Source organism: Cherax quadricarinatus, unplaced genomic scaffold (genome assembly GCF_038502225.1).
Source record: "Cherax quadricarinatus isolate ZL_2023a unplaced genomic scaffold, ASM3850222v1 Contig225, whole genome shotgun sequence".
NCBI classification, from domain to species: Eukaryota; Metazoa; Arthropoda; class Malacostraca; order Decapoda; family Parastacidae; genus Cherax; species Cherax quadricarinatus.
The window spans coordinates 79387-102398 of NW_027195251.1; the positions used below are offsets into that span (position 1 = coordinate 79387).

Genomic DNA, 23012 nt, shown 5'->3' on the forward strand with positions numbered 1-23012 from the left:
CGTACTCCAGTATGGGCCTGACGTGCACAGTGTATAAAGTCTTGAACGATTCCTTACTGAGCTACCGGAACGCTATTCTCAGGTTTGCCAGGCGCCCATATGCCGCAGCAGTTATCTGATTAATGTGTGCTTCTGGCGATGTACTTGGTATTATACTCGAGCCTAGGTTTTTCTTCTTGAGTTATGTTTGCAGCCTTTGGCCTCCTAGCCTATACTCTGTCTGCGGTCTTCTTTGCCCTCCTCCGATCTTCATGACTTTGCATTTGGCGGGGTTAAATTCTAGGATCTAGTTTCTGGACCACGCATCCAGCCTGTCCAAGTCTCTTTGTAGACCTGTCTGGTCCGCGTCTGATTTAATTCTCCTCATTAACTTCACATCATCTGCAAACAGGGAAACTTCTGAGTCTATCCCTTCTGTCATGTCGTTCATGTATACCAAGAATAGCACTGGTCCCAATACTGACCCCTGTGGGACCCTGCTCGTCACAGGCGCCCACTGTAATACCTCATCATGTGCCATGACTCGCTGTTGCCTCCCTGTTAGTTATTCTCTGATCCAATGCAGTGCCCTGTTCCTCTAGCTTCTGTACTAATCTCTTGTGAGGAACTGTGTCGAAGGCCTTCTTGCAGTCCAAGAAAATGCAATCAACCTACCCCTCCCTCTCATTTCTTACTTCAGTTACCTTGTCATAAAACTTTAGTAGGTTTGTGACACAGGATTTGCCTTCCATGAATCCGTGCTGGCTGTCGTTTATAATCTTGTTCTGCTCCAGGTGCTCCACCACTCTCCTGATAATCTTTTCCAAGACTTTGCATACTATACACGTGAGTGACACTGGTCTATAATTCAGTGTTTCATTTCTGTCTCCTTTCTTAAAGATAGGGCCTAAATAACAAAAAGGCACAATACCGTGACTGGAACGATACACAAATAACCCGCACATAAAAGAGAGAAGCTTACGACGACGTTTCGGTCCGACTTGGACCATTGACAAAGTCACACTAACAGAGGTGGAGCAGGACGGCTATATATAGGCAGGAAGAGGTGGAGGTAGTAGTAGTAGTGGTAGTAGTAGTACAAGAATTGTATATAATACCGACAGGATGAAATGACACATGCACAACACCCGGGCATCCCCACCGTAGACGTTTCGCCATCCAGCCAGCCACTGGATGGCGAAACGTCCACAACAAAGACAACCAGACGCCGCACATGTGTCTTAATTTCATCAGTAGTTGTAGTAGAAGAAGAAGAGGTAGTAGTAGTGGTAGTGGTAGAAGTGGGAAATAAGGAAGCCGAGCCAGTCAAATACAAAGGGAGGGGAGCACTGCAAGAGAGCTAGAAACCCACAGAGGGAGAGCAAGCGCACCAAGGTGCGTGAAAGGGGAAGTGGTGAAAAAAATAAATGAAGAAGGAACAGAAACACGAGACAGGAGAGAGAAAAACAACCCAGAGGAGAAAAGGAGAGAGGAAAGGGGAAGAGGAAGAAGAAAAAGAAGAAGAAAAAATGAGGATTCAGGTTAAGTCACGGGTGTTCTGAAGTTTGGAGCATTTTACAATGTAGTGGGAGAGGAAGGCATCTACAGAGACGAAGCCAGGGCTAAGGTTCATACAAGGAAAGTTGTGTATAAGAGAGGATTCAACTAAACGGCGACTGTTCGAGTTGGAAGTAGGGAAGACAGTTTTAGCAGAAGACCAGTCAATAGGATGGCTATGATCTCTGACGTGACAGAAAAGAGCATTGTTAGTGTCGGCAAGCCTAACACTATTTTTGTGCTCCCTATGTCTGTCAGAAAGAGATCGACCTCTGTGGGTTTCTAGCTCTCTTGCAGTGCTCCCCTCCCTTTGTATTTGACTGGCTCGGCTTCCTTATTTCCCACTTCTACCACTACCACTACTACTACCTCTTCTTCTTCTACTACAACTACTGATGAAATTAAGACACATGTGCGGCGTCTGGTTGTCTTTGTTGTGGACGTTTCGCCATCCAGTGGCTGGCTGGATGGCGAAACGTCTACGGTGGGGATGCCCGGGTGTTGTGCATGTGTCATTTCATCCTGTCGGTATTGTATACAATTCTTGTACTACTACTACCACTACTACTACTACCTCCACCTCTTCCTGCCTATATATAGCCGTCCTGCTCCACCTCTGTTAGTGTGACTTTGTCAATGGTCCAAGTCGGACCGAAACGTCGTCGTAAGCTTCTCTCTTTTATGTGCGGGTTATTTGTGTATAGGGCCTAAATTTGCCTTCCACACTTCAGGTAGTTGCCCAATTTCAATGGAATTGAAGATTTAGGCTAGTGGTACACGTAGTGTCTCTGCTTCCTCTCTAAGGACCCATGGAGAGATGTCCGGTCCCACCACCTTTGAGGTATCAAGGTCCTTAGTTGTGTGTAATTCATACAACACTTGTTGGTTTCTCCCTTATTGATGTACCGCACTGTTTTGTCTTCCCATTGTCCCTTCAGCCTCCACTGTAAATGCTTCCTGAAATCTCATGTTGAGCTCCTCACATACTTCCTGGTCGTTTCTTGTGAGCTCCCCACCTTCTTTCCTCAGCCTGATTATCTGGTCCTTGACTGTTGTCTTCCTCCTGATGTGGCTGTAGAGGAGTTTCAGGTCAGACTTGACTTTAGATGCTATATCATTTTCATACAGCCGCTGCGCCTCCCTCTCTATCTGTGCATACTCGTTTCTGGCTCATCGACTAATCTCTTTATTTTCCTGAGTCCTTTGCCATCTGTACTTTTTCCATTCTCTAGAGCACTTAGTTTTCGCCTCGCTACACCTTCGGGTAAACCAAGGGCTCGTTCTGTCCTTCCCATTATTTCTGTTACCCATGGGAACAAACCTTTCCTCTGTCTCCTTGCATTTTGTTGTTACAAAGCCCATCATTTCGTTTACTGATTTTCCTACCAACTTCTGTTCCCACTGAACCTCCTGCAAGAAGGTCCTCATTCCTGTGTAGTCCCCTCTTTTATAGTTTAGCTTTTCCCTTTCTACTCCTGTTACCCTCCCCACTTTTAGCTCCACAATGTATTCAAAGCTCATAACCACGTGGTCACTAGCTCCAAGGGGCCTTTCATATATGATGTGCTCAAAGTCTGAGCTACTCAGGGTGAACACAAGGTCCAGTCTTGCTGGTTCATCCTCCCCTCTCTCACTGGTATTGTCCCTAACATGTTGGTGCATGAGATCTGCCAGCACCACATACATCATCTTGGCTTTCCATGTTTCGAGACCCTCATGTGGCTCCAGGTTTTCCCAATCAATCTCCCTGTGATTGAAGTCGCCTATGACCAGTAACTTCGCTCTACTCGAGTGAGCCCTTCTTACCGCCTCAGCTAGTGTGTCCACCATTGTTCTGTTGCACTAATCATATTCCTCTCTTGGCCTCCTGCAGTTCTGTGGTGGGTTATACATCACTGCAATGACTACCTTGTGTTTCCCTGACTGAACTGTACCTATTATGTAATCCATTTCTCTAATCTTGTCCGTTTCTTCCATTTCTTGACAACCCCACCGGATTTTAATTAGTAGTGCAACCCCTCCTCCCCCTCTGCTCCTATCCTTCCTCAGGATCTGATATCTGGGTGGGAAGATTGCGTCTGTTATTATCCCAGTGAGTTTTGTTTCTGTAACCGCTACAATGTCTGGGGACATCCCCTTGATTCTTTCATGCCACTCCTCACATTTATTCATTATTCCATCCATGTTCATGTACCAAACCTTCAATTTCTTTTCAATAACTGTGGTCTGGGGAGACAGGTGGGCTTGAGGGAGCAGGTGCCCTGGCAGGGGCCTATAGGGGGTTGCTGTGGCAGTGGGGTCTGTGGTGTGGGGTGTGGAGGCAGAGGGCCTATAAGGGGTTTCAGTATGGGTAGGGGTGGTGGTGAGGCGGATGGGGATAGAGGGTACAGTGTGTTGGTTGCTGTGGGTTACTGTGAGGGTGGGGTTTGTGGTGAGGGGGATGGGGGGAGAGGGTACACGGTGTGGGTTACTGTGGGTTTCAGTGGGGGTGGGGTTTGAGCTGAGGGGGATGTGTGGGTTACTAAGGGTTACTGTGGGGGTGGGATTTGTGCAGAGGGGGATGTGTGGGTTACTGTAGGTTTCTGTGGGGGTGGGGTTTGCACTGAGGGGGATGAGGGCAGAGGGTACAGCGAGTGGGTTTTGGGTTAGGTCATTTGATTGCTTTAAGATTGCCATGGTTGTGTTTCTTCTGTGGGTGGTACTGGAGGGGGTTGTGTTTGTTCTTCCACCTGGGCCTGATTTCTCCTGCTCTCCACCTTCTTTGCCTCCCATTCCTCCTTGCAACGTTGCACCCTCTCTTTCAGTGTCATCCTTTCTTCTTGTGTTCTGTCTTGGTCGAGGTACACACTCCAGAACTCCTGATTGTCCCTTAGGCGTGCTTTCTCCTGCAGGATCCGGTTTCGAGCTGACTGCCTTGAAAATCACTTTGACTGAACGCTTTTTTCTTCTCGCAAATCACCCAGTTCTCCAAAAATTTGTCAGCTGGGTCATGTCGTCAAGTTGCTTTCATGATGTTTTCTCTCCTCCTGTTTCTTTGCCTCGTAAGTTTCCCCATCTACTTCTCGGAGCCCATAGACAAAAATGGCCCTCTCCCTTTCGTCCTCCCACTGTGCTTCCCTGAGCATTCTCTGATATGAATTAGTTCCTGCCATTAACACATTTCTTAATGTCTCTTCCCTATCCGGTGTCCCTCTGCTTATTTGTTCCTGGACATGGCAGTTGTCTGTTAGAGCCTCTGTGTGTTGTCTAGCTCCTTCATTGTCTTTAGTCCCCACATTAGTTCTTGCCTTTTCCCATGCTCCCCTTGGGTCCGATAGTCATCGTGTACAGTATATCTCCTTTGTTCCCTACTGTCCCCTCATCGGTGACTGATGTTGTGTGTGTGTGTGTGTGTGTGTGTGTGTGTGTGTGTAATACTTCACAATTTCAGAAAGAGAGATATGCTCAATGTGTTCCATCTTCATTGTTAAATTTTTAATATAATTTAAAAGTCAGTATCTCTGAGCATTACTTTCCTACCTTGAACTCCAGTATAACAGTCGTCCTTCCTGGGAAACAAATACTTTTTAATTTATTCTGGGCATCACATGTTTCTAAGATCACTATTATTGTCTCTTCCTCAACAATCCTAAAATTAATCTCATGTAATATTTTTGCCATAAACTTTATTTTATATGCGGATATATATTCTTCCAGTCACTTGATCATTTATCTTGATATCGATACTCAGAATACTCAGTAGCACATTCTATGTTGATCCGACATTTTTGGTACTTCATCACCAACATAACTAAAAGCTATTTCGAAACTTTGCTACAATGACATGCAAATTAATTAAAAGTTATTTTTAGTAGTGATAAAAATCTGTCGTAAAAATTACTCCCAAATCCGACTTCCTCTCTGGGACTGTCAACATTTTCTCCCGAACTTTGTCTTCTTAATGATCTGTTTTAGCTCGCTCTCATTTACATGTTTTCCAATTTATTTATCAATAATTTATCATTTTCCTTGGTCAATATTAGGCAAGATTCCCCAGGAAACATGACAAGTGTTTCCTGACGCTGGTCTTAGTAATATAACGACCCGACACTCAAACTTTTGGTCATCTGATCAAAACTGTTCACTGGCTTACCGATCTTCGCCTTTAAAAAAAAATTACATTATTGTTCTTATTTATACTAAATCATAATTTAAAATTTATTTTGAATAGAATTTTGGTATCTACATTTATGCTGTTAGACCTTATACATGAAAATATATGTGTGTTATAATAGCATAACTGTGAAAGTAAATTTGCCGCTCAGTGTTTACCATTGTTTGGTATAAACCTTGGTAATAAATACCGACAAGTTGGTTCAGAAAGACACGTTTGTTTCTTATCATACCTTCTAGTACTAACATGTTAATTATAACTTAAATGGATGACTTAACTTTTCTGTTGATTCTTTCTTGTTTCAGTGAATTCTCTCTTCTGAACTTTATTGTTTTTGTCTCTATCTATACCCAGTTTCTAAACATTTCTGGTTAATACATTTGTTTGTTGAAAATGGATTTGTCAGTTAAAAATAGGAGAGGAGAGTTATTAAATGGAGAGTTAGAGGTATTGGGAAGATGGAGGGAATATTTTGAGGAATTGTTAAATGTTGATGAAGATAGGGAAGCTGTGATTTCGTGTATAGGGCAAGGAGGAATAACATCTTGTAGGAGTGAGGAAGAGCCAGTTGTGAGTGTTGGGGAAGTTCGTGAGGCAGTAGGTAAAATGAAAGGGGGTAAGGTAGCCGGGATTGATGGGATAAATATAGAAATGTTAAAAGCAGGTGGGGATATAGTTTTGGAGTGGTTAGTGCTATTATTTAATAAATGTATGGAAGAGGGTACGGTACCTAGGGATTGGCAGAGAGCATGCATAGTTCCTTTGTATAAAGACAAAGGGGATAAAAGAGAGTGCAAAAATTATAGGGGGATAAGTCTGTTGAGTATACCTGGCGAAGTGTATGGTAGAGTTATTATTGAAAGAATTAAGAGTAAGACGGAGAATAGGATAGCAGATGAACAAGGAGGCTTTAGGAAAGGTAGGGGGTGTGTGAACAAGGTGTTTACAGTGAAACATATAAGTGAACAGTATTTAGATAAGGCTAAAGAGGTCTTTGTGGCACCTATGGATTTGGAAAAGGCGTATGACAGGGTGGATAGGGGGGCAATGTGGCAGATGTTGCAGATGTATGGTGTAGGAGGTAGGTTACTGAAAGTAGTGAAGAGTTTTTACGAGGATAGTGAGGCTCAAGTTAGAGTACATAGGAAAGAGGGAAATTATTTCCCAGTAAAAGTAGGCCTTAGACAAGGATGTGTGATGTCACCGTGGTTGTTTAATATATTTATAGATGGGGTTGTAAGAGAAGTAAATGCGAGGGTCTTGACAAGAGGCGTGGAGTTAAAAGATAAAGAATCACACATGAAGTGGGAGTTGTCACAGTTGCTCTTTGCTGATGACACTGTGCTTTTGGGAGATTCTGAAGAGAAGTTGCAGAGATTGGTGGATGAATTTGGTAGGGTGTGCATAAGAAAATTAAAAGTGAATACAGGAAAGAGTAAGGTTATGAGGATAACAAAAATATTAGGTGATGAAAGATTGGATATCAGATTGGAGGGAGAGAGTATGGAGGAGGTGAATGTATTCAGATATTTGGGAGTGGACGTGTCAGCGGATGGGTCTATGAAGGATGAGGTGAATCATAGAATTGATGAGGGGAAAAGGGTGAGTGGTGCACTTAGGAGTCTGTGGAGACAAAGAACTTTGTCCTTGGAGGCAAAGAGGGGAATGTATGAGAGTATAGTTTTACCAACGCACTTGTATGGGTGTGAAGCATGGGTGATGAATGTTGCAGCGAGGAGAAGGCTGGAGGCAGTGGAGATGTCATGTCTGAGGGCAATGTGTAGTGTGAATATAATGCAGAGAATTCGTAGTTTGGAAGTTAGGAGGAGGTGCGGGATTACCAAAACTGTTGTCCAGAGGGCTGAGGAAGGGTTGTTGAGGTGGTTCGGACATGTAGAGAGAATGGAGCGAAACAGAATGACTTCAAGAGTGTATCAGTCTGTAGTGAAAGGAAGGCGGGGTAGGGGTCGGCCTAGGAAAGGTTGGAGGGAGGGGGTAAAGGAGGTTTTGTGTGCGAGGGGCTTGGACTTCCAGCAGGCATGCGTGAGCGTGTTTGATAGGAGTGAATGGAGACGAATGGTTTTTAATACTTGACGTGCTGTTGGAGTGTAAGCAAATTAACATTTATGAAGGGGTTCAGGGAAACCGGCAGGCCGGACTTGAGTCCTGGAGATGGGAAGTACAGTGCCTGCACTCTGAAGGAGGGGTGTTAATGTTGCAGTTTAAAAACTGTAGTGTAAAGCACCCTTCTGGCAAGACAGTGATGGAGTGAATGATGGTGAAAGTTTTTCTTTTTCGGGCCACCCTGCCTTGGTGGGAATCAGCCAGTGTGATAAAATATATATATATATATATATATATATATATATATATATATATATATATATATATATATATATATATATATATATATATATATAATAATAATAATAATAAAAATAAAACATTTGTTGAAGATTGAGACACTTATGCAACATATGGGAATCTTTATCGAGGAAACGTTTCGCCACACAGTGGCTTCATCAGTCCAATACAAAGCAGAAAGGTGTAAAGAGAGATGGAATTTGAGGTAATCAGTCCCTTGGAGAACATACAGAGAAGAATGACTAAAATGATTTACTGTATAAGGTATCTCCCGTATGAAGATAGACTTAGAGCCTTGAATCTCCAATGTCTGGAGAAATCATCGAAGTGTGCAAGTGGATGATGGGCACAAACAAATGTGATATTAATTAAGTAGTGAGGGTGTCCAGAGTTGTGGATACATGGAACAATCTTCTGAGTAGGGTGATCGAGGCTAGGACCTTGGGTAGCTTTAAAAAGAGATTGGACAGATATATGAGTGGGAGCTGGGTTTGATTGGTGTCGTGGGTATGGGAGCAAATTCTTGAGAAGTTTTGGGTAGGGGTGGTTTTGATTAGGACCTGCCTTGTATGGGCCAATAGGCCTTCTGCAGTGTTCCTCCATTCTTATGTTCTTAAGTTAGATCAGGGGATGAAATATGCTGTGAGGTTAGGGAAGGAGGGAGAGGCAGACAACTGCAATATCAGGTGCCGAGGTGAAACAGTGGGACAAGCTTATGGGTAACATATTTTTTGTAAGATTCATATACAATATGAGTGGTTGATCCTGCTAATTACATGAATTTCCTTGGTTTGTTGGACTGTAATAGATAATGAATTGTAGTTGTCTCCAGAATCTTGCATTTTGTTCTTTGCTTCCCTAATACAGGCGCAGAGTTGCTCCATTCATGATGAAGAAGTGCAGATTATGTTGAACGATGCTCAGGTTGTTGATACTGCCTATCCTGTGTGAATATTTGTGTTGCTGTAGGCTAGTGTGAAGCAAATGTTTTGTTTCATCAATACAAATCATGTTCTCTCCCTTGCAAAAGTAGTGATGCTCTTGAGCCTTTAAAGTCAAGAGATTTCCTTTACCTGTAACACCTACACAAGACAACTTTAAGAAAATCATCGCACACAAGTCACATATCTGAGGTAATGTAATTTTATTTGATTATTTTCCTTAGACGCTATCATCATCAACAATTAAGGAATGCAAAAAATAGTGGAATCCGTCACGCAGTTTACCCTGGAAGAAGAAAGGGACCAATGAAGATTCTTTACATTCATTTTTTAAAAGAAGGAAGAACTTGAAATAAACTCAAAGTTTATAGAAAACTCACTATTGTGGAGGTTTTGATACCATGTTGTCCCAGCAGGAATGCTTCATCATAGGTTTTGATACCATGTTGTCCCAGCAGGAATGCTTCATCATAGGTTTTGATACCATGTTGTCCCAGCAGGAATGCTTCATCATAGGTTTTGATACCATGTTGTCCCAGCAGGAATGCTTCATCATAGGTTTTGATACCATGTTGTCCCAGCAGGAATGCTTCATCATAGGTTTTGATACCATGTTGTCCCAGCAGGAATGCTTCATCATAGGTTTTGATACCATGTTGTCCCAGCAGGAATGCTTCATCATAGGTTTTGATACCATGTTGTCCCAGCAGGAATGCTTCATCATAGGTTTTGATACCATGTTGTCCCAGCAGGAATGCTTCATCATAGGTTTTTGCTCCTAGCCATAAAAATATATAGTGAATAATTTCATTAAGATTAAACTGACTTTACTTTTCTTTACTCATCATCCACTCTAACAGGAAGAATGATCTACAGAATATATTCTCCAGCAGAGAGAACATCTTATAACTGGAGGATCCAGCAACTGATATGGGAAGCTGCATAAGAGATGGTAAATTCGATTCCCATAGAAATAAAGGGAAATAAAATAGGAAGAGGAGAGGTAGAGGTAAATATTTATTAATGGGGTTGAAAAGGCCAAAAGGAAGATATATGAAGACAACAGTGTGAGATAAAAGAGATTGAAAATATCATCAAACTGACAGGATAGGAGATTATAACTGAGGTGACAGGTTTTCAGAGAATAGGGAGATATGCAAAGGAGAAAAAATACCCAGCCAAACTAATTTTTAAATCAGAAATGGTTAAAAAAAAAAAGTTCTTGCTGTAGAAACCACAGCTAAAAAACTCAAAATACCAGCATGTTAGGTAAAAGGACACAAGTGCAACTAATGTGACATTTTAATGTGGTAACATTTCGCTCTCCAGGAGATTTATCAAGCCATTAACGGCTTGATAATGGCTTTATCAAGCCATCCAAGTGAACCGTTGTCAGAGCTAAACGTTTCCACAATAAAATGTCACATTAGTTGAACTTGTGTAATTTTATGTAACATATTGTCGATAATTCTACCAGCATTAATACAAAATACCAGCAAGTGTACAGAACACAAAAGCAATGACAGAACCTGATAGAAAGGGTACAAAACACAAGGGGCTGAAAAGAGAGAAAAGGTTAAAGACACGGAAACCCAGACCTTGGAGGACCAATGAACACACCCATCAACAGAACCACTCACGTGACATCTCAAACTCTACAACCCCACTGCAACCAAACACAATGACCCATAACAAGCTGTACATAAATGGCATACAGTACCTACTGGGTATCATTATTTGTAGAAGTGGCTTTATCAATATGATACAAGGACATAATTGAAGAATTATATCCAAGAGATGAGGTAATCAATCAGCCTCTGAGTTGTTGAACAGGAAGTTCATCAACTGAAGGAATTGAAGTACAGTCATTTAATGGATATAATTCTTCGCTTTATGTCCTTGTGTTACATTGATAATGGGGTATCCCCAGACATAGCACTCATAGAAACAAAGCTCATGGGGATGATAACTGATGCAGTCTCTGCAACCAGATATCAGATCCTCAGGAAAGATATAGGGAGCATCAAAAAAGGGGAATTCTGGGGACTTAAGAGGAATGCACATATGGTAAGCAAGGGGCTACATAGTAAGAACTCTTCAGAATAGGAGACCCAAGGTGGTGATTGTAGTGATGTACAACCAGAAACAGAATAGGAGGACGCCAAGACAACAGTGCAATGACAGCAACATAGCAATAGTGGACACTAGCTGAGGTAGCCAGACGGGCCCACATGGGCAGGCAAAGTTACTATACATGGGGAATTTCAACCACCAGATCGACTGGGAAAACCTGGAGCCACATGGGGGACCAGAGGAAGGCTAAGATACTGGAGAACTAGAGAACTAAAGTGCTAGAAAACCTTATGTACTAGCATGTTAGGGACGCAACTAGAGAGAAAGGAGAGGACTATCCAGCAAGGCTGGACCTTGTATTAACCTTGAGTAGTTCCGACATTGGGGATATATATAAAAGGTCCCTCCTCGCTAGTGATCATATGGAGCTTAGTCTCGAATATAAAATTTTAACAGAGGAGATTAAAGCAGACCCTAATGAACATGAGAATCCAAACGTCAAAATAAGGAACTACACTGACATGTGGCACTTCCTGCATGAGGTGTAATATGGGAGAGAACTGGAGGAAACGACCATACATGAAATAATGGAACAAGTGACTACAAAGTGTAAAGAGGCAGAGAGGTAATTCGTACTCAAGAGCAAAAAAAATGGGAAGACCAGAGTGGCCCCAAGTGCAGAAAGGTCGAAGTGAAGTCCGCCAGAACATGTAAATAATGTTTAGAAACAAAGTGCCGATGAAAATGAGGAGCTATGCAGGAGAACCAGAAATGAATATGCAAGGGTAAAGAGGGAGGCCCAGAGGCATTATGAAAATGACATAGCATTGAACGCCAAATCTGATTTAAGACTATTATACAGCCACATCAAGAGAAAAGTAACAACCAATGACTATGTAATCAGGATGAGGAAAGGAGGAGGGGAGCTCAGAAGAAACGACCTGGAAGTATTCTCAGTGAACCTCAGTGATGACAGAAAGGCTTCAGCAGACCGAGGTGGTAGGGTACACCAATAAGTGCTGGACACACTACACAGAAGAAACCTCTATGTAATTTAGATACCCTTAAGTTCGGTGACTATAAGGAAACCAGATAAATTAGAAAGCATTGGAATTTATATAACATCTTTAAGTCAATATAGCTGAAAGATGCGCAGTTCCAAAAATCATGCGTAATTTTCGTGGTAAAACATTACTTCAGACGATAACTAATTTTTCCTGTTTTAGACGAATTCGTACAATTTTTTTTTCTAAATAGCCCGTCTAGCATAAAATTCCTAATTTGTAGGTAACGGTAAAACCTCCATATAAACATTAATGTTTTTTTCTACTTGCAGTTGTTGTTACTGGTTTGCACATCACAAAGGTAACGGTGCCGACACCGGTAGCGGTGGGTGATGGCGGATGGCTTGAGTGTGAGTTTGTGGACGAGGGTGACAGCATCTACGCCCTGAAGTGGTACTTGGGCTTGGACGAGATCTACCGCTGGACACCAGCAGAGAGCCCACCCATAAAGACCTTCCCAGTGAAGGGTGAACCCCTGACCGTGGACACAAAGACCTCAAACAGAGGAAGAGTTAGAATCCAGGACGTAACTCTCGGGGCGTCAGGTGTCTTCCGTTGCGAGGTGTCAGCTGAGGCACCAGACTTCCACACTGAGTCTGATGTTGCCACTATGACTGTTGTGGGTGAGTATCAGATGCTTACATGGCTCATTAGTGTCATAATGCATTGCAAAAGTTGTGAATACGACTTGTGAAGAAGGATGCTAGTCCTCTTTGACAAGGAATAAGAGATGTGAGAGTGACTGGTCTCATGTGCAGCTCAGATAAACAGCAAGTTGTAGAGAGATTAGCAGAACATGAATGTCTTGTTCTTCTCTTTCCGGTGAAATTGTCATTATGAAACAATTTATATCTGGCCAACAAGAGGGCGTATAATTGTTGTAAGGTTTTATGTTTGATGGTTTGAACAAGTGTACGTTGTAACTTCTTAATGAAAATAGCTCTGTTATCATATACGTGGTTGTAAGGTTGTGATGTTTAACTTAGAATATTGTACGTGATGGTCACGTTCTTTTATCAATTTTAATATTTTTTATACCACTGTAATATGGCGTATTGATTGCCAACAATGTGTTAGTGGTGTGCAGTGCTGTTAGTGGTGTGCAGTGCTGTGTTAGTGGTGTGCAGTGCTGTGTTAGTGGTGTGCAGTGCTGTGTTAGTGGTGTGCAGTGCTCTGTTAGTGGTGTGCAGTGCTGTGTTAGTGGTGTGCAGTGCTGTGTTAGTGGTGTGCAGTGCTGTGTTAGTGGTGTGCAGTGCTGTGTTAGTGGTGTGCAGTGCTGTGTTAGTGGTGTGCAGTGCTGTGTTAGTGGTGTGCAGTGCTGTGTTAGTGTGCAGTGCTGTGTTAGTGGTGTGCAGTGCTGTGTTAGTGGTGTGCAGTGCTGTGTTAGTGGTGTGCAGTGCTGTGTTAGTGGTGTGCAGTGCAGTGTTAGTGGTGTGCAGTGCAGTGTTAGTGGTGTGCAGTGCTGTGTTAGTGGTGTGCAGTGCTGTGTTAGTGGTGTGCAGTGCTGTGTTAGTGGTGTGCAGTGCTGTGTTAGTGGTGTGCAGTGCTGTGTTAGTGGTGTGCAGTGCTGTGTTAGTGGTGTGCAGTGCTGTGTTAGTGGTGTGCAGTGCTGTGTTAGTGGTGTGCAGTGCTGTGTTAGTGGTGTGCAGTGCTGTGTTAGTGGTGTGCAGTGCTGTGTTAGTGGTGTGCAGTGCTGTGTTAGTGGTGTGCAGTGCTGTGTTAGTGGTGTGCAGTGGTGTGTTAGTGGTGTGCAGTGGTGTGTTAGTGGTGTGCAGTGCTGTGTTAGTGGTGTGCAGTGCTGTGTTAGTGGTGTGCAGTGCTGTGTTAGTGGTGTGCAGTGCTCTGTTAGTGGTGTGCAGTGCTGTGTTAGTGGTGTGCAGTGCTGTGTTAGTGGTGTGCAGTGCTGTGTTAGTGGTGTGCAGTGCTGTGTTAGTGGTGTGCAGTGCTGTGTTAGTGGTGTGCAGTGCTGTGTTAGTGGTGTGCAGTGCTGTGTTAGTGGTGTGCAGTGGTGTGTTAGTGGTGTGCAGTGCTGTGTTAGTGGTGTGCAGTGCTGTGTTAGTGGTGTGCAGTGCTGTGTTAGTGGTGTGCAGTGGTGTGTTAGTGGTGTGCAGTGGTGTGTTAGTGGTGTGCAGTGCTGTGTTAGTGGTGTGCAGTGCTCTGTTAGTGGTGTGCAGTGCTGTGTTAGTGGTGTGCAGTGCTGTGTTAGTGGTGTGCAGTGGTGTGTTAGTGGTGTGCAGTGCTGTGTTAGTGGTGTGCAGTGCTGTGTTAGTGGTGTGCAGTGCTGTGTTAGTGGTGTGCAGTGCTGTGTTAGTGGTGTGCAGTGCTGTGTTAGTGGTGTGCAGTGGTGTGTTAGTGGTGTGCAGTGCTGTGTTAGTGGTGTGCAGTGGTGTGTTAGTGGTGTGCAGTGGTGTGTTAGTGGTGTGCAGTGGTGTGTTAGTGGTGTGCAGTGGTGTGTTAGTGGTGTGCAGTGCTGTGTTAGTGGTGTGCAGTGCTGTGTTAGTGGTGTGCAGTGCTGTGTTAGTGGTGTGCAGTGCTGTGTTAGTGGTGTGCAGTGCTGTGTTAGTGGTGTGCAGTGCTGTGTTAGTGGTGTGCAGTGCTGTGTTAGTGGTGTGCAGTGCTGTGTTAGTGGTGTGCAGTGCTGTGTTAGTGGTGTGCAGTGGTGTGTTAGTGGTGTGCAGTGCTGTGTTAGTGGTGTGCAGTGGTGTGTTAGTGGTGTGCAGTGGTGTGTTAGTGGTGTGCAGTGCTGTGTTAGTGGTGTGCAGTGCTGTGTTAGTGGTGTGCAGTGGTGTGTTAGTGGTGTGCAGTGCTGTGTTAGTGGTGTGCAGTGCTGTGTTAGTGGTGTGCAGTGCTGTGTTAGTGGTGTGCTGTGTTAGTGCTGTGTTAGTGGTGTGCAGTGCTGTGTTAGTGGTGTGCAGTGGTGTGTTAGTGGTGTGCAGCTGTGTTAGTGGTGTGCAGTGCTGTGTTAGTGGTGTGCAGTGCTGTGTTAGTGGTGTGCAGTGCTGTGTTAGTGGTGTGCAGTGGTGTGTTAGTGTGTGTGCAGTGGTGTGCTGTGTTAGTGGTGTGCAGTGCTGTGTTAGTGGTGTGCAGTGCTGTGTTAGTGGTGTGCAGTGGTGTGTGTTAGTGGTGTGCAGTGGTGTGTGCTGTGTTAGTGGTGTGTGCTGTGTTAGTGGTGTGCAGTGGTGTGTTAGTGGTGTGCAGTGCTGTGTTAGTGGTGTGCAGTGCTGTGTTAGTGGTGTGCAGTGCTGTGTTAGTGGTGTGCAGTGGTGTGTTAGTGGTGTGCAGTGCTGTGTTAGTGGTGTGCAGTGCTGTGTTAGTGGTGTGCAGTGCTGTGTTAGTGGTGTGCAGTGGTGTGTTAGTGGTGTGCAGTGCTGTGTTAGTGGTGTGCAGTGGTGTGTGTTAGGGGTGTGCAGTGCTGTGTTAGTGGTGTGCAGTGCTGTGTTAGTGGTGTGCAGTGCTGTGTTAGTGGTGTGCAGTGCTGTGTTAGTGGTGTGCAGTGCTGTTAGTGGTGTGCAGTGCTGTGTTAGTGGTGTGCAGTGCTGTGTTAGTGGTGTGCAGTGCTGTGTTAGTGGTGTGCAGTGCTGTGTTAGTGGTGTGCAGTGCTGTGTTAGTGGTGTGCAGTGCTGTGTTAGTGGTGTGCAGTGCTGTGTTAGTGGTGTGCAGTGCTGTGTTAGTGGTGTGCAGTGCTGTGTTAGTGGTGTGCAGTGCTGTGTTAGTGGTGTGCAGTGCTGTGTTAGTGGTGTGCAGTGCTGTGTTAGTGGTGTGCAGTGCTGTGTTAGTGGTGTGCAGTGCTGTGTTAGTGGTGTGCAGTGCTGTGTTAGTGGTGTGCAGTGCTGTGTTAGTGGTGTGCAGTGCTGTGTTAGTGGTGTGCAGTGCTGTGTTAGTGGTGTGCAGTGCTGTGTTAGTGGTGTGCAGTGCTGTGTTAGTGGTGTGCAGTGCTGTGTTAGTGGTGTGCAGTGCTGTGTTAGTGGTGTGCAGTGCTGTGTTAGTGGTGTGCAGTGGTGTGTGTTAGTGGTGTGCAGTGCTGTGTTAGTGGTGTGCAGTGCTGTGTTAGTGGTGTGCAGTGCTGTGTTAGTGGTGTGCAGTGCTGTGTTAGTGGTGTGCAGTGCTGTGTTAGTGGTGTGCAGTGCTGTGTTAGTGGTGTGCAGTGCTGTGTTAGTGGTGTGCAGTGGTGTGTTAGTGGTGTGCAGTGCTGTGTTAGTGGTGTGCAGTGCTGTGTTAGTGGTGTGCAGTGCTGTGTTAGTGGTGTGCAGTGCTGTGTTAGTGGTGTGCAGTGCTGTGTTAGTGGTGTGCAGTGCTGTGTTAGTGGTGTGCAGTGCTGTGTTAGTGGTGTGCAGTGCTGTGTTAGTGGTGTGCAGTGCTGTGTTAGTGGTGTGCAGTGCTGTGTTAGTGGTGTGCAGTGCTGTGTTAGTGGTGTGCTGTCCGGTGTTCGTGGTGTGCAGTGCTGTGTTAGTGGTGTGCAGTGCTGTGTTAGTGGTGTGCAGTGCTGTGTTAGTGGTGTGCAGTGCTGTGTTAGTGGTGTGCAGTGCTGTGTTTGTGGTGTGCAGTGCTGTGTTAGTGGTGTGCAGTGCTGTGTTAGTGGTGTGCAGTGCTGTGTTAGTGGTGTGCAGTGCTGTGTTTGGGGTGCTGTGGTGTGTTAGTGGGGTGCAGTGCTGTGTTAGTGGTGTGCAGTGCTGTGTTAGTGGTGTGCAGTGCTGTGTTAGTGGTGTGCAGTGCTGTGTTAGTGGTGTGCAGTGCTGTGTTAGTGGTGTGCAGTGCTGTGTTAGTGGTGTGCAGTGCTGTGTTAGTGGTGTGCAGTGCTGTGTTAGTGGTGTGCAGTGCTGTGTTAGTGGTGTGCAGTACTGTGTTAGTGGTGTGCAGTGCTGTGTTAGTGGTGTGCAGTGCTGTGTTAGTGGTGTGCAGTGCTGTGTTAGTGGTGTGCAGTGCTGTGTTAGTGGTGTGCAGTGCTGTGTTAGTGGTGTGCAGTGGTGTGTTAGTGGTGTGCAGTGCTGTGTTAGTGGTGTGCAGTGCTGTGTTAGTGGTGTGCAGTGCTGTGTTAGTGGTGTGTGCAGTGTGTTAGTGGTGTGCAGTGGTGTGTTAGTGGTGTGCAGTGCTGTGTTAGTGGTGTGCAGTGCTGTGTTAGTGGTGTGCAGTGCTGTGTTAGTGGTGTGCAGTGCTGTGTTAGTGGTGTGCAGTGCTGTGTTAGTGGTGTGCAGTGCTGTGTTAGTGGTGTGCAGTGCTGTGTTAGTGGTGTGCAGTGGTGTGTTAGTGGTGTGCAGTGCTGTGTTAGTGGTGTGCAGTGCTGTGTTAGTGGTGTGCAGTGCTGTGTTAGTGGTGTGCAGTGCTGTGTTAGTGGTGTGCAGTGCTGTGTTAGTGGTGTGCAGTGCTGTGTTAGTGGTGTGCAGTGGTGTGTTAGTGGTGTGCAGTGGTGTGTTAGTGGTGTGCAGTGCTGTGTTAGTGGTGTGCAGTGCTGTGTTAGTGGTGTGCAGTGCTGTGTTAGTGGTGTGCAGTGCTGTGTTAGTGGTGTGCAGTGCTGTGTTAGTGGTGTGCAGTGGTGTGTTAGTGGTGTGCAGTGCTGTGTTAGTGGTGTGCAGTGCTGTGTTAGTGGTGTGCAGTGCTGTGTTAGTGGTGTGCAGTGCTGTGTTAGTGGTGTGCAGTGGTGTGTTAGTGGTGTGCAGTGCTGTGTTAGTGGTGTGCAGTGCTGTGTTAGTGGTGCAGTGCAGTGGTGTGCAGTGCTGTGTTAGTGGTGTGCAGTGCTGTGTTAGTGGTGTGCAGTGGTGTGTTAGTGGTGTGCAGTGCTGTGTTAGTGGTGTGCAGTGCTGTGTTAGTGGTGTGCAGTGCTGTGTTAGTGGTGTGCAGTGCTGTGTTAGTGGTGTGCAGTGCTGTGTTAGTGGTGTGCAGTGCTGTGTTAGTGGTGTGCAGTACTGTGTTAGTGGTGTGCAGTACAGTGTTAGTGGTGTGCAGTGGTGTGTTAGTGGTGTGCAGTGGTGTGTTAGTGGTGTGCAGTGCTGTGTTAGTGGTGTGCAGTGGTGTGTTAGTGGTGTGCAGTGCTGTGTTAGTGGTGTGCAGTGCTGTGTTAGTGGTGTGCAGTGTGTGCAGTACAGTGTTAGTGGTGTGCAGTGCTGTGTTAGTGGTGTGCAGTGCTGTGTTAGTGGTGTGCAGTGCTGTGTTAGTGGTGTGCAGTGGTGTGTTAGTGGTGTGCAGTGCTGTGTTAGTGGTGTGCAGTGCTGTGTTAGTGGTGTGCAGTGGTGTGTTAGTGGTGTGCAGTGCTGTGTTAGTGGTGTGCAGTGCTGTGTTAGTGGTGTGCAGTGCTGTGTTAGTGGTGTGCAGTGCTGTGTTAGTGGTGTGCAGTGCTGTGTTAGTGGTGTGCAGTGCTGTGTTAGTGGTGTGCAGTGCTGTGTTAGTGGTGTGCAGTGCTGTGTTAGTGGTGTGCAGTGCTGTGTTAGTGGTGTGCAGTGCTGTGTTAGTGGTGTGCAGTGCTGTGTTAGTGGTGTGCAGTGCTGTGTTAGTGGTGTGCAGTGCTGTGTTAGTGGTGTGCAGTGCTGTGTTAGTGGTGTGCAGTGCTGTGTTAGTGGTGTGCAGTGCTGTGTTAGTGGTGTGCAGTGCTGTGTTAGTGGTGTGCAGTGCTGTGTTAGTGGTGTGCAGTGCTGTGTTAGTGGTGTGCAGTGCTGTGTTAGTGGTGTGCAGTGCTGTGTTAGTGGTGTGCAGTGCTGTGTTAGTGGTGTGCAGTGCTGTGTTAGTGGTGTGCAGTGCTGTGTTAGTGGTGTGCAGTGCTGTGTTAGTGGTGTGCAGTGCTGTGTTAGTGGTGTGCAGTACAGTGTTAGTGGTGTGCAGTGCTGTGTTAGTGGTGTGCTGTGTTAGTGGTGTGCAGTGCTGTGTTAGTGGTGTGCAGTGCTGTGTTAGTGTGTTAGTGTTAGTGGTGTGCAGTGCTGTGTTAGTGGTGTGCAGCTGTGTTAGTGGTGTGCAGTGCTGTGTTAGTGGTGTGCCGTGTTGTGTTAGTGGTGTGCAGTGCTGTGTTAGTGGTGTGCAGTGCTGTGTTAGTGGTGTGCAGTGTGTGTTAGTGGTGTGCAGTGGTGTGTTAGTGGTGTGCAGTGCTGTGTTAGTGGTGTGCAGCTGTGTTAGTGGTGTGCAGTGCTGTGTTAGTGGTGTGCAGTGCTGTGTTAGTGGTGTGCAGTGCTGTGTTAGTGGTGTGCAGTGCTGTGTTAGTGGTGTGCAGTGCTGTGTTAGTGGTGTGCAGTGCTGTGTTAGTGGTGTGCAGTGCTGTGTTAGTGGTGTGCAGTGCTGTGTTAGTGGTGTGCAGTGCTGTGTTAGTGGTGTGCAGTGCTGTGTTAGTGGTGTGCAGTGCTGTGTTAGTGGTGTGCAGTGCTGTGTTAGTGGTGTGCAGTGCTGTGTTAGTGGTGTGCAGTGCTGTGTTAGTGGTGTGCAGTGCTGTGTTAGTGGTGTGCAGTGCTGTGTTAGTGGTGTGCAGTGCTGTGTTAGTGGTGTGCAGTGCTGTGTTAGTGGTGTGCAGTGCTGTGTTAGTGGTGTGCAGTGCTGTGTTAGTGGTGTGCAGTGCTCGGTTATTGGTGTGCAGTGCTGTGTTAGTGGTGTGCAGTGCTGTGTTAGTGGTGTGCAGTGCTGTGTTAGTGGTGTGCAGTGCTGTGTTAGTGGTGTGCAGTGCTGTGTTAGTGGTGTGCAGTGCTGTGTTAGTGGTGTGCAGTGCTGTGTTAGTGGTGTGCAGTGCTGTGTTAGTGGTGTGCAGTGCTGTGTTAGTGGTGTGCAGTGCTGTGTTAGTGGTGTGCAGTGCTGTGTTAGTGGTGCAGTGCAGTGCAGTGCTGTTAGTGGTGTGCAGTGCTGTGTTAGTGTGTGTGCAGTGCTGTGTTAGTGGTGTGCAGTGCTGTGTTAGTGGTGTGCAGTGCTGTGTTAGTGGTGTGCAGTGCTGTGTTAGTGGTGTGCAGTGCTGTGTTAGTGGTGTGCAGTGCTGTGTTAGTGGTGTGCAGTGCTGTGTTAGTGGTGTGCAGTGCTTAGTGGTGTGCAGTGCTGTGTTAGTGGTGTGCAGTGCTGTGTTAGTGGTGTGCCGTGCTGTGTTAGTGGTGTGCAGTGCTGTGTTAGTGGTGTGCAGTGCTGTGTTAGTGGTGTGCAGTGCTGTGTTAGTGGTGTGCAGTGCTGTGTTAGTGGTGTGCAGTGCTGTGTTAGTGTGTGTGCAGTGCTGTGTTAGTGGTGTGCAGTGCTGTGTTAGTGGTGTGCAGTGCTGTGTTAGTGGTGTGCAGTGCTGTGTTAGTGGTGTGCAGTGCTGTGTTAGTGGTGTGCAGTGCTGTTAGTGGTGTGCAGTGGTGTGTTAGTGGTGTGCAGTGCTGTGTTAGTGGTGTGCAGTGCTGTGTTAGTGGTGTGCAGTGCTGTGTTAGTGGTGTGCAGTGGTGTGTTAGTGGTGTGCAGTGCTGTGTTAGTGGTGTGCAGTGCTGTGTTAGTGGTGTGCAGTGCTGTGTTAGTGGTGTGCAGTGCTGTGTTAGTGGTGTGCAGTGCTGTTAGTGGTGTGCAGTGGTGTGTTAGTGGTGTGCAGTGCTGTGTTAGTGGTGTGCAGTGCTGTGTTAGTGGTGTGCAGTGGTGTGTTAGTGGTGTGCAGTGCTGTGTTAGTGGTGTGCAGTGCTGTGTTAGTGGTGTGCAGTGCTGTGTTAGTGGTGTGCAGTGCTGTGTTAGTGGTGTGCAGTGGTGTGTTAGTGGTGTGCAGTGCTGTGTTAGTGGTGTGCAGTGCTGTGTTAGTGGTGTGCAGTGCTGTGTTAGTGGTGTGCAGTGCTGTGTTAGTGGTGTGCAGTGCTGTTAGTGGTGTGCAGTGGTGTGTTAGTGGTGTGCAGTGCTGTGTTAGTGGTGTGCAGTGCTGTGTTAGTGGTGTGCAGTGCTGTGTTAGTGGTGTGCAGTGGTGTGTTAGTGGTGTGCAGTGTTGTGTTAGTGGTGTGCAGTGGTGTGTTAGTGGTGTGCAGTGCTGTGTTAGTGGTGTGCAGTGCTGTGTTAGTGGTGTGCAGTGCTGTGTTAGTGGTGTGCAGTGCTGTGTTAGTGGTGTGCAGTGCTGTGTTAGTGGTGTGCAGTGCTGTGTTAGTGGTGTGCAGTGCTGTGTTAGTGGTGTGCAGTGCTGTGTTAGTGGTGTGCAGTGCTGTGTTAGTGGTGTGCAGTACAGTGTTAGTGGTGTGTAGTGGTGTGTTAGTGGTGTGCAGTGCTGTGTTAGTGGTGTGCAGTGGTGTGTTAGTGGTGTGCAGTGCTGTGTTAGTGGTGTGCAGTGCTGTGTTAGTGGTGTGCAGTGCTGTGTTAGTGGTGTGCAGTGCTGTGTTAGTGGTGTGCAGTGCTGTGTTAGTGGTGTGCAGTGCTGTGTTAGTGGTGTGCAGTGCTGTGTTAGTGGTGTGCAGTGCTGTGTTAGTGGTGTGCAGTGCTGTGTTAGTGGTGTGCAGTACAGTGTTAGTGGTGTGTAGTGGTGTGTTAGTGGTGTGCAGTGCTGTGTTAGTGGTGTGCAGTGCTGTGTTAGTGGTGTGCAGTGCTGTGTTAGTGGTGTGCAGTGCTGTGTTAGTGGTGTGCAGTGCTGTGTTAGTGGTGTGCAGTGCTGTATTAGTGGTGTGCAGTGCTGTGTTAGTGGTGTGCAGTGCTGTGTTAGTGGTGTGCAGTGCTGTGTTAGTGGTGTGCAGTGCTGTTAGTGGTGTGCAGTGCTGTGTTAGTGGTGTGCAGTGCTGTGTTAGTGGTGTGCAGTGCTGTATTAGTGGTGTGCAGTGCTGTGTTAGTGGTGTGCAGTGCTGTGTTAGTGGTGTGCAGTGCTGTGTTAGTGGTGTGCAGTGCTGTGTTAGTGGTGTGCAGTGCTGTGTTAGTGGTGTGCAGTGCTGTGTTAGTGGTGTGCAGTGCTGTTAGTGGTGTGCAGTGGTGTGTTAGTGGTGTGCAGTGCTGTGTTAGTGGTGTGCAGTGCTGTGTTAGTGGTGTGCAGTGCTGTGTTAGTGGTGTGCAGTGCTGTGTTAGTGGTGTGCAGTGCTGTGTTAGTGGTGTGCAGTGCTGTATTAGTGGTGTGCAGTGCTGTGTTAGTGGTGTGCAGTGCTGTGTTAGTGGTGTGCAGTGCTGTGTTAGTGGTGTGCAGTGCTGTTAGTGGTGTGCAGTGCTGTGTTAGTGGTGTGCAGTGCTGTGTTAGTGGTGTGCAGTGCTGTATTAGTGGTGTGCAGTGCTGTGTTAGTGGTGTGCAGTGCTGTGTTAGTGGTGTGCAGTGCTGTGTTAGTGGTGTGCAGTGCTGTGTTAGTGGTGTGCAGTGCTGTGTTAGTGGTGTGCAGTGCTGTGTTAGTGGTGTGCAGTGCTGTTAGTGGTGTGCAGTGGTGTGTTAGTGGTGTGCAGTGCTGTGTTAGTGGTGTGCAGTGCTGTGTTAGTGGTGTGCAGTGCTGTGTTAGTGGTGTGCAGTGGTGTGTTAGTGGTGTGCAGTGCTGTGTTAGTGGTGTGCAGTGCTGTGTTAGTGGTGTGCAGTGCTGTGTTAGTGGTGTGCAGTGCTGTGTTAGTGGTGTGCAGTGGTGTGTTAGTGGTGTGCAGTGCTGTGTTAGTGGTGTGCAGTGCTGTGTTAGTGGTGTGCAGTGCTGTGTTAGTGGTGTGCAGTGCTGTGTTAGTGGTGTGCAGTGCTGTTAGTGGTGTGCAGTGGTGTGTTAGTGGTGTGCAGTGCTGTGTTAGTGGTGTGCAGTGCTGTGTTAGTGGTGTGCAGTGCTGTGTTAGTGGTGTGCAGTGGTGTGTTAGTGGTGTGCAGTGCTGTGTTAGTGGTGTGCAGTGCTGTGTTAGTGGTGTGCAGTGCTGTGTTAGTGGTGTGCAGTGCTGTGTTAGTGGTGTGCAGTGCTGTTAGTGGTGTGCAGTGGTGTGTTAGTGGTGTGCAGTGCTGTGTTAGTGGTGTGCAGTGCTGTGTTAGTGGTGTGCAGTGGTGTG

General features: G+C 46.5%; 1 protein-coding gene across 1 annotated transcript in view; it reads left to right on the forward strand.

Annotated features, from left to right (window-relative positions):
* The first annotated feature begins 10887 nt into the window (after positions 1-10887).
* The window catches only part of LOC128693884 (uncharacterized), a 69963-nt gene continuing 57838 nt past the window's right edge, over positions 10888-23012 (forward strand). The window contains exons 1-2 of the mRNA XM_070080216.1: positions 10888-11080; positions 12404-12754. Coding sequence (XP_069936317.1) covers positions 10888-11080; positions 12404-12754 — 544 coding nt within the window. The remainder of the gene's footprint in view (positions 11081-12403; positions 12755-23012) is intronic.